The sequence below is a fragment of the Arachis duranensis genome, chromosome 9 (assembly GCF_000817695.3).
Source record: "Arachis duranensis cultivar V14167 chromosome 9, aradu.V14167.gnm2.J7QH, whole genome shotgun sequence".
NCBI classification, from domain to species: Eukaryota; Viridiplantae; Streptophyta; class Magnoliopsida; order Fabales; family Fabaceae; genus Arachis; species Arachis duranensis.
This window is the reverse complement of record NC_029780.3, coordinates 52,467,734-52,478,987: the sequence shown is the minus strand read 5'-3', so window position 1 is coordinate 52,478,987 and position 11,254 is coordinate 52,467,734. Positions and strand designations below refer to the sequence as shown.

The following is an 11,254-nucleotide window of genomic DNA, read 5'->3' as shown; positions in this document are numbered from 1 at the left end:
ACAATGCCAAAAAGCGTATAAATTATCCGCTCATCATCTTCTCAATTCCTTGTGTTCCTTCTATTTTTGGACGCTTCCTCTTCATTATCTAAGCCATTCCTGCCCTATGAAGCCTGAAACACTTAACACACAGATCAAGGCATCGAATGGTAATAAGAAAGGATTAAGATTAGCTAAATTAAGACCAAAGAAGCATGTTTTCAATCATAGAACTAAACTAGGAAGGAATTGTAAAATCATGCAAATCCTATGAATAAGTGGGTGAAAAGCTTGATAAAACCACTCAATTAAATACAATATAAACCATAAAATCGTGGTTTATCACTGCTGCAGCATTTTGTTTTGAGCTACGATTGAGTCCACTCCTTCCAATTCTAGCACTCCTTTCCTTTGTGATGGTTTGCGTTGTCTTTGATGGGCAAAGAAGTGTTAATTGTTTACCACCATATCAATGAGATTTTGGGCCTCCTCTGCAGTCTTCATCAATTGTAGGGAGCCTCCTGCTGAGTGATCTAGTGCTTCTTGAGCCTTCAGAGTTAAGCCTTCATAAAAGTTCTGGAGTATGTCCCAGTCATTAACATTTCAGGGGGCACTTTCTAATCAGGGTCTTGTATCTCTCCCAAGCCTTATAGAATGACTCTCCATCCATCTGAGTGAATGTTTGGACCTCCGTTTTGAGTCTAATTATCCTTTCGGGAAGATAGAACTTGGCTAAGAACTTGTTCACTAGATCTTCCCAATTGTTGATGCTATCTCTTGGAAATGACTCCAACCATTGAGTAGCTTTGTCTCCAAGGGAAGATGGAAATAGCAACATCTTGTAAATGTCAGGATGCACACCATTAGTTTTGATAGTATCACAAATCCTTAGAAAAGTGGATAAGTGTTGGTTTGGATCTTCAAGTGGGCCTCCTCCATAGGAGCAATTGTTTTGTACCAAGGTGATGAGTTGTGGCTTCAATTCAAAGTTATTTGCATTGACATTTGGGGTAAGGATGCTACTCCCACAATGCCTTGGATTAGCAAAGGTGTAGGAAGCCAAAACTCTCCTCTGTGGTTGACCATTGTTGTTGGCCACTCCTACTGGTGGATTTGTTGGATTCTCCTCCATTTCTTGATATTCTTCTTTAGAAGTTTCTCCTCCAATGATTCCCCTTCCTCTGGCTTCCCTTTTCAGTCTTCTAAGGGTTCTTTCGTCATGATCGCCAGAGGTGGAGACCTCTCTCATTGCTTCTGTCATAAAACCACAACAACAAGAAGTACAAGAGCACTCTGTAGCTTGAGTGTAGTGAGAGTTAGTAGAGACAAAGTCTCAAATAGTTAGTATGCAAGTTAAAATTAAAGAAAATGAACAAAAACAAAGAAAACTACCACCTTACTTAATCATTGTCAATCTAATCGATTCCCGGCAAAGGCGCCAAAAACTTGATGTGTGGAAAACCATCCAACACAAAACTCACCGGCAAATGTACTAGGTCGTATCAAGTAGTAATTACTCACATGAGTTGGGTCGATCCCACAGGGATTGAAGGATTGAGCAATTTTAGTTAGGTGGTTGATTTAGTAAAGCAAACAAGTGTTGATTTGAGAGATTTGTATCCAACAAAAGCTAAATTGCATGAAATTTAAAAGGAGAGGGGGAATTGACAGTAAATTAAAGAGCAGAAAAAGTAAAAGAGCTGAATCTTAAAGAGAAAGTAATGTAAATGACTAAAACTTAGATTGCAAGAAATGTAAATGTCAGAATCTTAGAGTGCAAGAAATGTAAAATTGCTGAAAGAGTAAAAAGGATCTGGGAGCTGGGAATTTAAAATTAAACAAGAGAATGTAAATAAAAATCAATCAGAGAAGTAAAAGATGAATGGAAATGCTGCAGATCTCAAACATAAAATAGAGAAGTTGAATTCAACTTGAATTATGAAATATAAAAGAGAAGTTGAAGATCTCAGGGGTTGAATGAGACTAGAAAACAAGTCTAGATCTCAATTCCTTCCTTGATCCAATAGAGAATAATTGTAGAAGAAATAGAGATGAAAGCAATAAAAGAAACTTATATCCAAATCACAATTCCTTGAAATTATGCAGAAAGTAAACAAAGAAAGATCTCAGATCAAGAATGAAATAGAATTCCTTCAATTCTCAATCTAGGATTCAAAACAAAGAGTGAAGAGTGTAGAAGTAAGAAGAAAGAGAAAGAGAGTGCGATTCTCAATCCTAATTCCCAAACCCAAAGCTAAAATCTAAAATTGAGCTCCCCAATTTAAAAAATGAAAAGTAAAAAGTGTCAAAAGGTTCGAAAAAGGTAAAAAAAGGCCCTCTCTAAATCAAACTAACTTCTATTTATACACTTCCTATTTTTGAATTTTAGAATTTGGAGTGGGCCTTTCAATTTGGTGAAAAATTGAATTTAAATGGAATTTTAATTGAATTTTGGGCCATGGGTGCTGCTCCCAGTAGAGTGCTCGGTTAACAGAGTGAACGCAGCACTCCCTTTTGCCTTGGCCTTCCAATTTTGGTGCGTGACATGCCTTCGTTGCGCCAGGCCTTCATAGCGCTCGGTTAACACAAAGAGCGCAGCATCCAAACCTTGTCCGTGTCAATTTAGTGCGCATTAAGCCTTGGTGGTGCTGCCTCCTTCGAGCCTTGGCCGTGTCACACTCCATAGCGCTCAGTGAATTGGGATAGCTGACTGCTCCTTTTGTTGTGGAATGAGGCTCACTTTCGAGCCTTGGTGGCAACATTTGGCTTCAATTTGAAGAATAACTAAGGGTAGCGCTCCTCCAGCTCCCTGGTTCGAATCATTGTGAGGCCATGTTGCCTATTTTCTTTGTGAAGGAGTGTGGCGCTCCTTCCTTGCTCTTCATGAAGCTCCCTGGTTCGAACCCTTGTCAATCCATTTCGGCTAATTTCTTTTGCAAGTAGCGCTTCTCTTGTCCCTCAAGTGCAAGGTTCGAACCTTGTGGCCTCCACTCCTTAGTTTTTCACTTTGTTTTTCTTTGGGAAGGAGCTCAAAAAGCTTAACTGAGTTAACCGAGCGCTATGCTTGTTGCCTTGCTTCCATGGCTTTGAGTAGTGCTCGGTTAAGTGAGAGAGTGCAACTTCCTTGCCCCTTGCTTTCTTGGCTTTGAGTAGCGCTCAAATAGAGAGTGATGTGCTCACTAAGAGAGCGCTACTCCTTGGTTCCTTGATGCGCCACGCTTTTCTCCTTCCTTAGGCCATGCTTTCCTTGTTTATTTCTTTTCTTCACCTACAAGTAATTAAAACAACCAATCAAAGTATCAAGTTTATAAATCATTCAAAAAACAAATAATTTTAGCTTAAACCTCATGATTTAGTGTCAAATGAAGGATGGTTGATTGATTGATTAATGCCAGGGCATCTTGGCCAGTTTCACAGAACTTTTCTTTACTGTTTTTGGGTAGTTTCATGCATTTTCTTAGTGAATAAGCAAGTTTTGGGCAAAAATACACTTACACCTTGATTCAAGCAAACATTGCGAACTTTACATAATTTCATGAGAATTAGGCAGGAATTGAATGATATAATTGATGATGAATATTCTCATGACTTGGAACAGAGCTTTGATGCACTTTAATTGCTTGATTTCAGGACAAAGAAAGCAAGAAGGAGCTATGTTAGTTGTCACGTTAAGCTAATTAACATGACCACTAACGTGGAATGGGGACAAGCTTGTAGCGTTAATGGAAAAAGTGATCGCCAATAACACCTTCGATGCCATTATAGCTCACGTTAGTTGCCACGTTAAGTACATTAACGTGGTAGTTAATGTGGAGGAAAAGAGGAGCTCCAATGTTAGTGGTAAAAGTGAATTCCACTAACGTTCCACAAAGGCACACTTAGCCACGTTAAGAGCCATGTTAATCCAATTAACGTGAACTCTAACGTGGGGGGAGGAAGCAATCACCAACGTTAGTGACACTCACCTTTTATACTAACGTTGGACTAAGCCAAGAGTGCCCACGTTAGTGGTCACGTTAAGACCACTAACGTGAAAAGTAATGCGGAGCTAAGCATGATGGGCCAACGTTAGTGACACTCACCTTTGTCACTAACGTTGGAGATGGCAATCACCACCACGTTAGTGGTCACGTTAATCCAATTAACGTGAACTCTAACGTGGGAAGGAGGGGCGTTTGGAGCGTTAGTGACAAAGGTAAGTGTCACTAACGCTATCAAAGCTTAGGCATGCCCACGTTAAGGGTCACGTTAGTTACACTAACGTGAACTCTAACGTGGGGAGAAGACCCAAGAGCCAACATTATTAAAAAAGGTGAACACCAATAATGTTTGCGAAGGACCAAGAGGTAACGTTAGTGGTCAAGTTAGTGCCACTAACATTGAAGTTAACGTGGATCATTAGTGGGTTGGAACATTAGTGGAAAAGGTGATCGTCACTAACGTTCTCGGACCCACATTTTCACTTGACGATAACACTACTAACGTCCTAACTAACGTCCATGCCTAACTCACACTTTTCTGCAAGCAAAGCTGAGCCCACTAAAGATTGTAACTGCTTCAACTCAAGATTAAAGTCCCATATCCAAGACTTGAAGAACTAACTAGAAGATCAAGAAGAGTAGTATATATAGGAGTAGTTTTGAACTAGAAAAGAGCTTGGCAATTTGGAGAACTACACCTTATATATTTACTTTTCTGCACTTTTCTAGTTATGGGAGAATGTACTATTTTCTACCGTTTTCCATTTCCATTTCCAGTACTACGAACAACTAAACCCCCTTTCATTGGGTTAGGGAGCTCTGTTGTAATTTGATGGATCCATTATAGTTTTCATTTTTCTTCCTCTTTCTTTTCTCTTGATTTACTAGAAAGCTTTCGATCTTAATTCAATTGGTTAGTTGTCTTAGAAAAGAAACTCTCTATAATTGAATCTCCTTTGAGCCTTGGAAAAGGGATGAGGAGATCATGCTAGAAATGCTTTCTCATGTTGGACCAAATTGGAGTTTGGATGGATATAGTGACATGTAATCCTCCCAACACTTTGATTTGGAAATACATGTGGTATAATCAGTGACCATACTTCATCTCTTCCCATGAGCGATTAAATCAAGGAATTGGGCAATTATTCAAGCTTAGAGAGATTGAGTTGCCAAGGAATTGGGATCCAATCACCTAAGATTGCCAAGGAGATCAATGAATGCATTGATTGAGGAAGAGATGATAATGAATTTGATCCGGAGAATGCAACATCTCCTAAGCCCAATGAATCTCCCATTTCTGATTTTACCCATTCTCTTTACTTTCTGCCATTTATCTTCATGCTCATTTCCCCAAATCCCCATTTAAGATTCTGCAATTTACTTTCTGCATTTTACTTTCCCGCTATTTAATTTTCTGCAATTCTCAACTCAATTTTTGTTAGCTCAACTAGCACATCTTTCCAACTAAAGTTGCTTGACCAACCAATCCTTGTGGAATTTGACCTCACTCTATTGTGAGTTTTACTTGACGACAATTCGGTATACTTGCTGAAGGGAAATTCGTTGAGAGAAAAATTTTCGTGCATCAAGTTTTTGGCGCTGTTGCCAGGGATTGATTTTGTATCGACAATGATTAAGTTGGAAGTTCACTAGATTGAGCATTTTCTTTTGATTGTTTATTTTACCTAGTCAATTACCTTTAGTTTCAGTTATTTTCTTCTTCATCCCCTCTTCCCTCTTTGTTTTCTTTTTCTTTGTTATTATTTATAATTCTGCTTACTAACTCACTAACTGTTTGATAATTTGCACCACTCATACTAACAGCCACTCTAACAAGAATAACCTCTTCATTTTATTTCTTGCTGTGTGCTCTATTAGTTGTATGACAGGGAGAAGAAGTGGAGCTTCAACTTCCTTTGATTCGGAACCTGGGAGGACCTTCCTTAGATTAAGGAGGGAAGCAAGAGGGACAAAAGCTGTTGGTGCTGAGGAAGAGGAAGAATACTTTGAAACAAACATGGAGGAGAACATCGAAAACAACCATGAAGGAGAAGCTCATAACCATGCTAGAGAGGGCCCTGTGAATCATGCTGGGCAAGAGAGAAGAGTTCTAGACTCTTACATCAATCCAAACCCAGGAAATTGTGGAAGTAGTATCCAAAAGCCAACCATACATGCCAATAACTTTGAATTAAAACCCCAACTCATCACCCTTGTTCAAAACAACTGTTCATTCGGAGGAAGTGCCCAAGAAGACCTCAATCAACATCTAACCACCTTCCTAAGAATATGTGACACTGTGAAGTCTAATGGTGTTCATCTGGATGTCTATAGACTGCTTTTGTTCCCTTTTTCACTCAGGGACAAAGCATTTAAATGGCTGGAATCTTTTCCGAGGGAGAGTTTGACAAATTGGGAAGATGTGGTGAACAAATTTTTGGCAAGATTCTACCCCCTCAAAGAATCAACAGGCTGAGAGATGAGGTACAAATCTTCAGGCAACAAGATGGTGAAACTCTCTATGGGGCTTGGGAGAGGTTTAAGGACTTAACAAGAAGGTTCCCACCAGACATGTTCAATGAATGGGTTCAACTACACATCTTCTACGAAGGTCTTTCCTACGAGTCAAAGAAGGCTGTGGACCATTCATCAGGGGGCTCTTTAAATAAGAAGAAGACCATTGAAAAGGCCATAGATGTCATTGAGACTGTAGCTGAGAATGACTACTTCTATGCTTCTGAAAGGAGCAATACTCGAGTAGTGATGGAGCTAAACCACATGGATGCACTGCTGGCTCAAAATAAGATGATCACCAAGCAGTTAGCTGACCTTACCAAGAAGGTGGAAGAGAACCAAGTTGCAGCAATTACCACTTCATCACCAACTCAAGAAGGAGTGAATACAGGAGAAGAAGGTGACTGGAACAAGCCAATTATGTTGGAACTCACCCAGACAGATCCATGATCCATACTCCAAAACTTACAATTCTGGTTGGAGAAACCACCCTAATTTTGGGTGGGGAAACCAACAAGACCAAGGGCAAGACCAGAGACGCCACAACCACAATCCCAACAAAAATGCAATTCACCAACACCCCTCACAGAGATCATATCGACATCCACCTAATCACCCTTCTCAACCTCCTAACCTCAACCCACCATCACCAACCGAAGATAGACTCTCCAAAATTGAGACTCTACTTGAAGGCATATGTAAGGAAGTTCAAGACAGTAAAGCTTTCCGGGAAGAAGTGTGATCTAATATGCAGAATCAAGAGGCTGCCATCAAGAAACTTGAAACACAAATTGGCTACTTATTCAAGCAAGCCCCTGGTCACAACATTCACAGCAACACTAATTTAACTCCAAGGGAGGAGTGTCAGGCCATCACCCTCGGAAACAAGAAGGAATTGAAGGAGACCTACAAGAAACCACAAGAGAAGAAATCGGATGAAAAAAGAAAAGGGACAAGAGGAAATTCAAGTCTTCACTCCCATGTCACATCAAGAGGGAGAAGTGCCGAAGCCAAACTTTCCAAAAGCCTCATACCCTCAGCAATTGAAGAAGAAGGGAGAGGACAACCAATTATCCAGATTCTTGGAAATCTTCAAAAAACTACATATTAACATACCCTTTACTGAGGCAATAGAGCAAATGCCACTCTATGCCAAGTTCTTGAAGGAATTGATGACCAAGAAGAGAAGCTGGAAGAACAACGAAACTATGGTACTAACCGAAGAATGCAGTGCCATCATCCAGTATAAATTGCCCCAGAAATTGAAGGATCCTAGGAGCTTCCAAATTTGTTGTATCACAGGGGAAATCACAGCAGAAAAGGCTTTATGTGATTTAGGAGCTAGCATAAATCTGATGTCTTTAGCAATGATGAGGAAAATGAGGATTGAGGAGGCCAAACCAACGAGAATGGCCCTGCAACTAGCAGACCGATCATTCAAGTTTCTTCACGGAATAGTAGAAGACTTGTTGGTGAAGGTGGGAGACTTTATCTTTCCAGCAGACTTTGTAGTGTTGGATTTGAAGGAAGGAGCCAAGACTTCTATCGTCTTAGGCAAGCCATTTTTAGCCACTGCCAGAGCCATCATTGATGTCCAAAAGGGTGAACTTGTCCTTAGACTACATGAAGAAAAAATGATATTCAATGTGTTCAAGGCCATGAGTTACCTATAAGACTCACTGGGAGAATGTGTGAGGTTAGACTCGGTGGATGCTGTAGTGCAAGAGACTCTTGAAGAAGAAGAAATTGAGGGGTTAACAGAAGAAGAGGAATCAGCATCAAGTGAAGAGGTTGCAACAGCTGAAACTCATGTTCAGTGCACACTAGAGAGGAAGGATGAAAGAAAAGAAGCACCCAAACTTGAACTAAAGGCACTGCCGCCCACTCTCAAGTATACATACTTAGGAGAGAATGAAAGCTATCCAGTGATCATAAATTCAGCCCTCAGCCAAGAATAGGAGGAAGAGTTACTTCAAGTCTTACAAAAGCATAAGGATTCCATTGGATGGACACTTGCTGACTTGAAGGGAATCAGTTTGGCCATATGCATGCATAAGATACTATTGAAAGATGATGCCAAACTTTCCATTCAACCCCAAAGGAGGCTGAATCCAGTTATGAAGAAAGTGGTACAGAAGGAAGTCATGAAGCAGTGGCAGGGAGGAGTAATCTACCCAATTTCGGATAGCCCATGGGTCAGCCCCATCCAAGTGGTCCCCAAGAAAGGAGGAATCACTGTGGTACCCAATGAAAGGAATGAGCTAATCCCTACAAGAACTATCACAGGATGGAGGATGTGTATTGATTACAGAAAACTCAATGAAGCACAAGAAAAGATCATTTCCCACTTCCCTTCATGGACCAGATGCTAGAAAGACTTGCAGGACACGCATACTATAGTTTTCTAGATGGTTATTCAGGATATAACCAAATAGTGGTTGATCCAAGAGACCAGGAGAAAACATCATTTACATGCCCATATGGAGTGTTTGCCTACAGGCGCATGCCATTTTGGCTATATAATGCACCTGCAACTTTTCAACGCTGCATGCTTTCCATCTTCTCGTATATGATAGAGAAGTTCATTGAAGTTTTCATGGATGACTTTTCAGTATTCAGAGATTCCTTTCCTAATTGCCTAAATCATCTTGCATTGGTATTAAAAAGATGTCAAGAGACCAACTTGGTCTTGAATTGGGAAAAATGCCACTTTATGGTGACAGACGAAATAGTCCTTGGCAATAAAGTTTCTAACCAAGGTATTGAGGTAGGCAGAGCAAAGGTGGAGCTAATTGAAAAATTATCTCCACCAAGTGATGTCAAGGCAATTAGGAGCTTTTTGGGGCATGCTGGCTTCTACAGAAGGTCTATTAAAGATTTTACAAAGATATCCATGCCCTTAAGCAATCCCCTTATGTCTGATACACCATTTATCTTTGATGAGAAGTGCATGCTTGCATTTGAAAACTTGAAAAAAAGGCTGTCCTCAGCTCCTATCATCACCCCCACCTGATTGGAATTTGCCATTCGAACTGATGTGTGATGCATCTGATTTCGCAGTTGGGGCAGTGTTAGGACAAAGAAAAGAAAATTTGGTGCATGTCATATACTATGCCAGCAAGGTCCTCAATGACACTCAACGAAATTATACCACTACCGAAAAGGAGTTGCTGGCAATAGTTTTTGCATTTGACAAATTTAGATCACACCTCATTGGCTCTAAAGTGATTGTTTTCACTGATCACACAGCACTTAAATACCTATTTGCCAAATAGGAATCAAAACCAAGACTAATTAGATGGATCTTATTGTTGCAGGAATTCAACATTGAGATTAGAGACAAAAAGGGTGTGGGGAACAAGGTAGCAGATCATCTATCCAGGATCCCTTGTGAAAAAGGTGCTACACATGATACAAGTGTAAATGAGTTCTTCCTATATGAGCAGTTAATGTTGGTTCACAAGGCACTCTGGTTTGCAGATATTGCCAATTTTAAGGCAGCTGGTGACTTACCTCCTATAATCAACAAACATCAAAGAAGAAAACTCATCAATGATGCTAAATATTTCATCTGGGATGAGCCATATCTCTTCAAGAAATGCTCAGATGGAATCCTAAGGAGGTGCATTTCAGAAGAAGAGGGACGAGAGGTCCTATGGAGTTGCCATAGTTCTAGTTTTGGAGGTCATTTTGGAGGAGAAAGAACCGCAGCAAAGGTGCTATAATGTGGGTTCTTCTGGCTCACTATCTTCAAGGATGCTAAGGAACTAGTAAGGAGCTGCGACGAGTGCCAGAGGGCTGGAAACTTGCCCAAGAGAAATGAGATGCCACAACAATTGATCTTAGAACTCGAACTGTTCGATATATGGTGGATCGACTTCATGGGACCATTCCCAACCTCATATTCGAACAAATATATTTTGGTGGTAGTGAACTATGTATCTAAGTGGGTGGAGGCCATGGTAACCCTAACAAATGACAACAAGGTGGTCATAAACTTTCTTATAAAGAATATCTTCAGCAGATTTGGAGTTCCACAAGCCCTCATCAGTGACGGAGAGATTCATTTTTGCAACACACAATTGGAAACCTTACTCCTAAGGTATGGGGTGAAGCATAAGGTTGCCACACCTTATCACCCCCAAACAAGTGGGCAAACTGAGATATCCAACAGAGAGTTAAAAAGAATCTTAGAAAAAACTGTGGAGGCATCAAGAAAGGACTAGCAAAAAAGCTAGATGATGCTTTTTGGGCATACAGGACAGCCTTCAAAACACCAATTGGGATGTCCCCATATCAACTGGTGTACGGAAAGGCCTGTCACTTACCATTAAAGTTGGAGCACAAAGCCTTTTGGGCTCTCAAGATACTAAACTTCGATAGCACTGCTGCTGGTGAAAAGAGGGTCTTACAGCTACAAGAACTGGAAGAGTTTAGGTCTCAAGCCTATGAAAACACCAAAATCTATAAGGAAAAATAAAAAAGGAGACATGATCTCAATCTGGCACCAAGAAGTTTCAAAGAAGGACAACATGTACTCCTCTACAACTGCAAACTGAGACTCTTCCTTGGAAAACTCAAATCAAGGTGGTCCGGATCCTTTTTGGTCACAAAAGTCTCACCTTATGGACACATAGAAATCATGGAAGAAAGCTCAGGGAGGACATTCACTGTGAATGGACAAAGACTCAAACACTACTTGGGCAGCATGGGGGAAGACCCCAAACAGAAGTATAATCTCAACTAGAGAAGCCACCGGCAAGCTAGCGACGTTAAAAAAG

General features: G+C 40.5%; 1 protein-coding gene across 1 annotated transcript; it reads left to right on the top strand.

The window, feature by feature from the left end:
- Positions 1 to 7,681: 7,681 nt before the first annotated feature.
- LOC110281502 (uncharacterized) lies at positions 7,682 to 10,198 on the top strand. Its single transcript, XM_021143799.1, has 3 exons — positions 7,682 to 8,075; positions 8,175 to 8,398; positions 9,920 to 10,198. The coding sequence occupies exons 1-3, from the start codon at positions 7,682 to 7,684 to the stop codon at positions 10,196 to 10,198; spliced, it is 897 nt and encodes a 298-aa protein (XP_020999458.1).
- Positions 10,199 to 11,254: the final 1,056 nt, after the last annotated feature.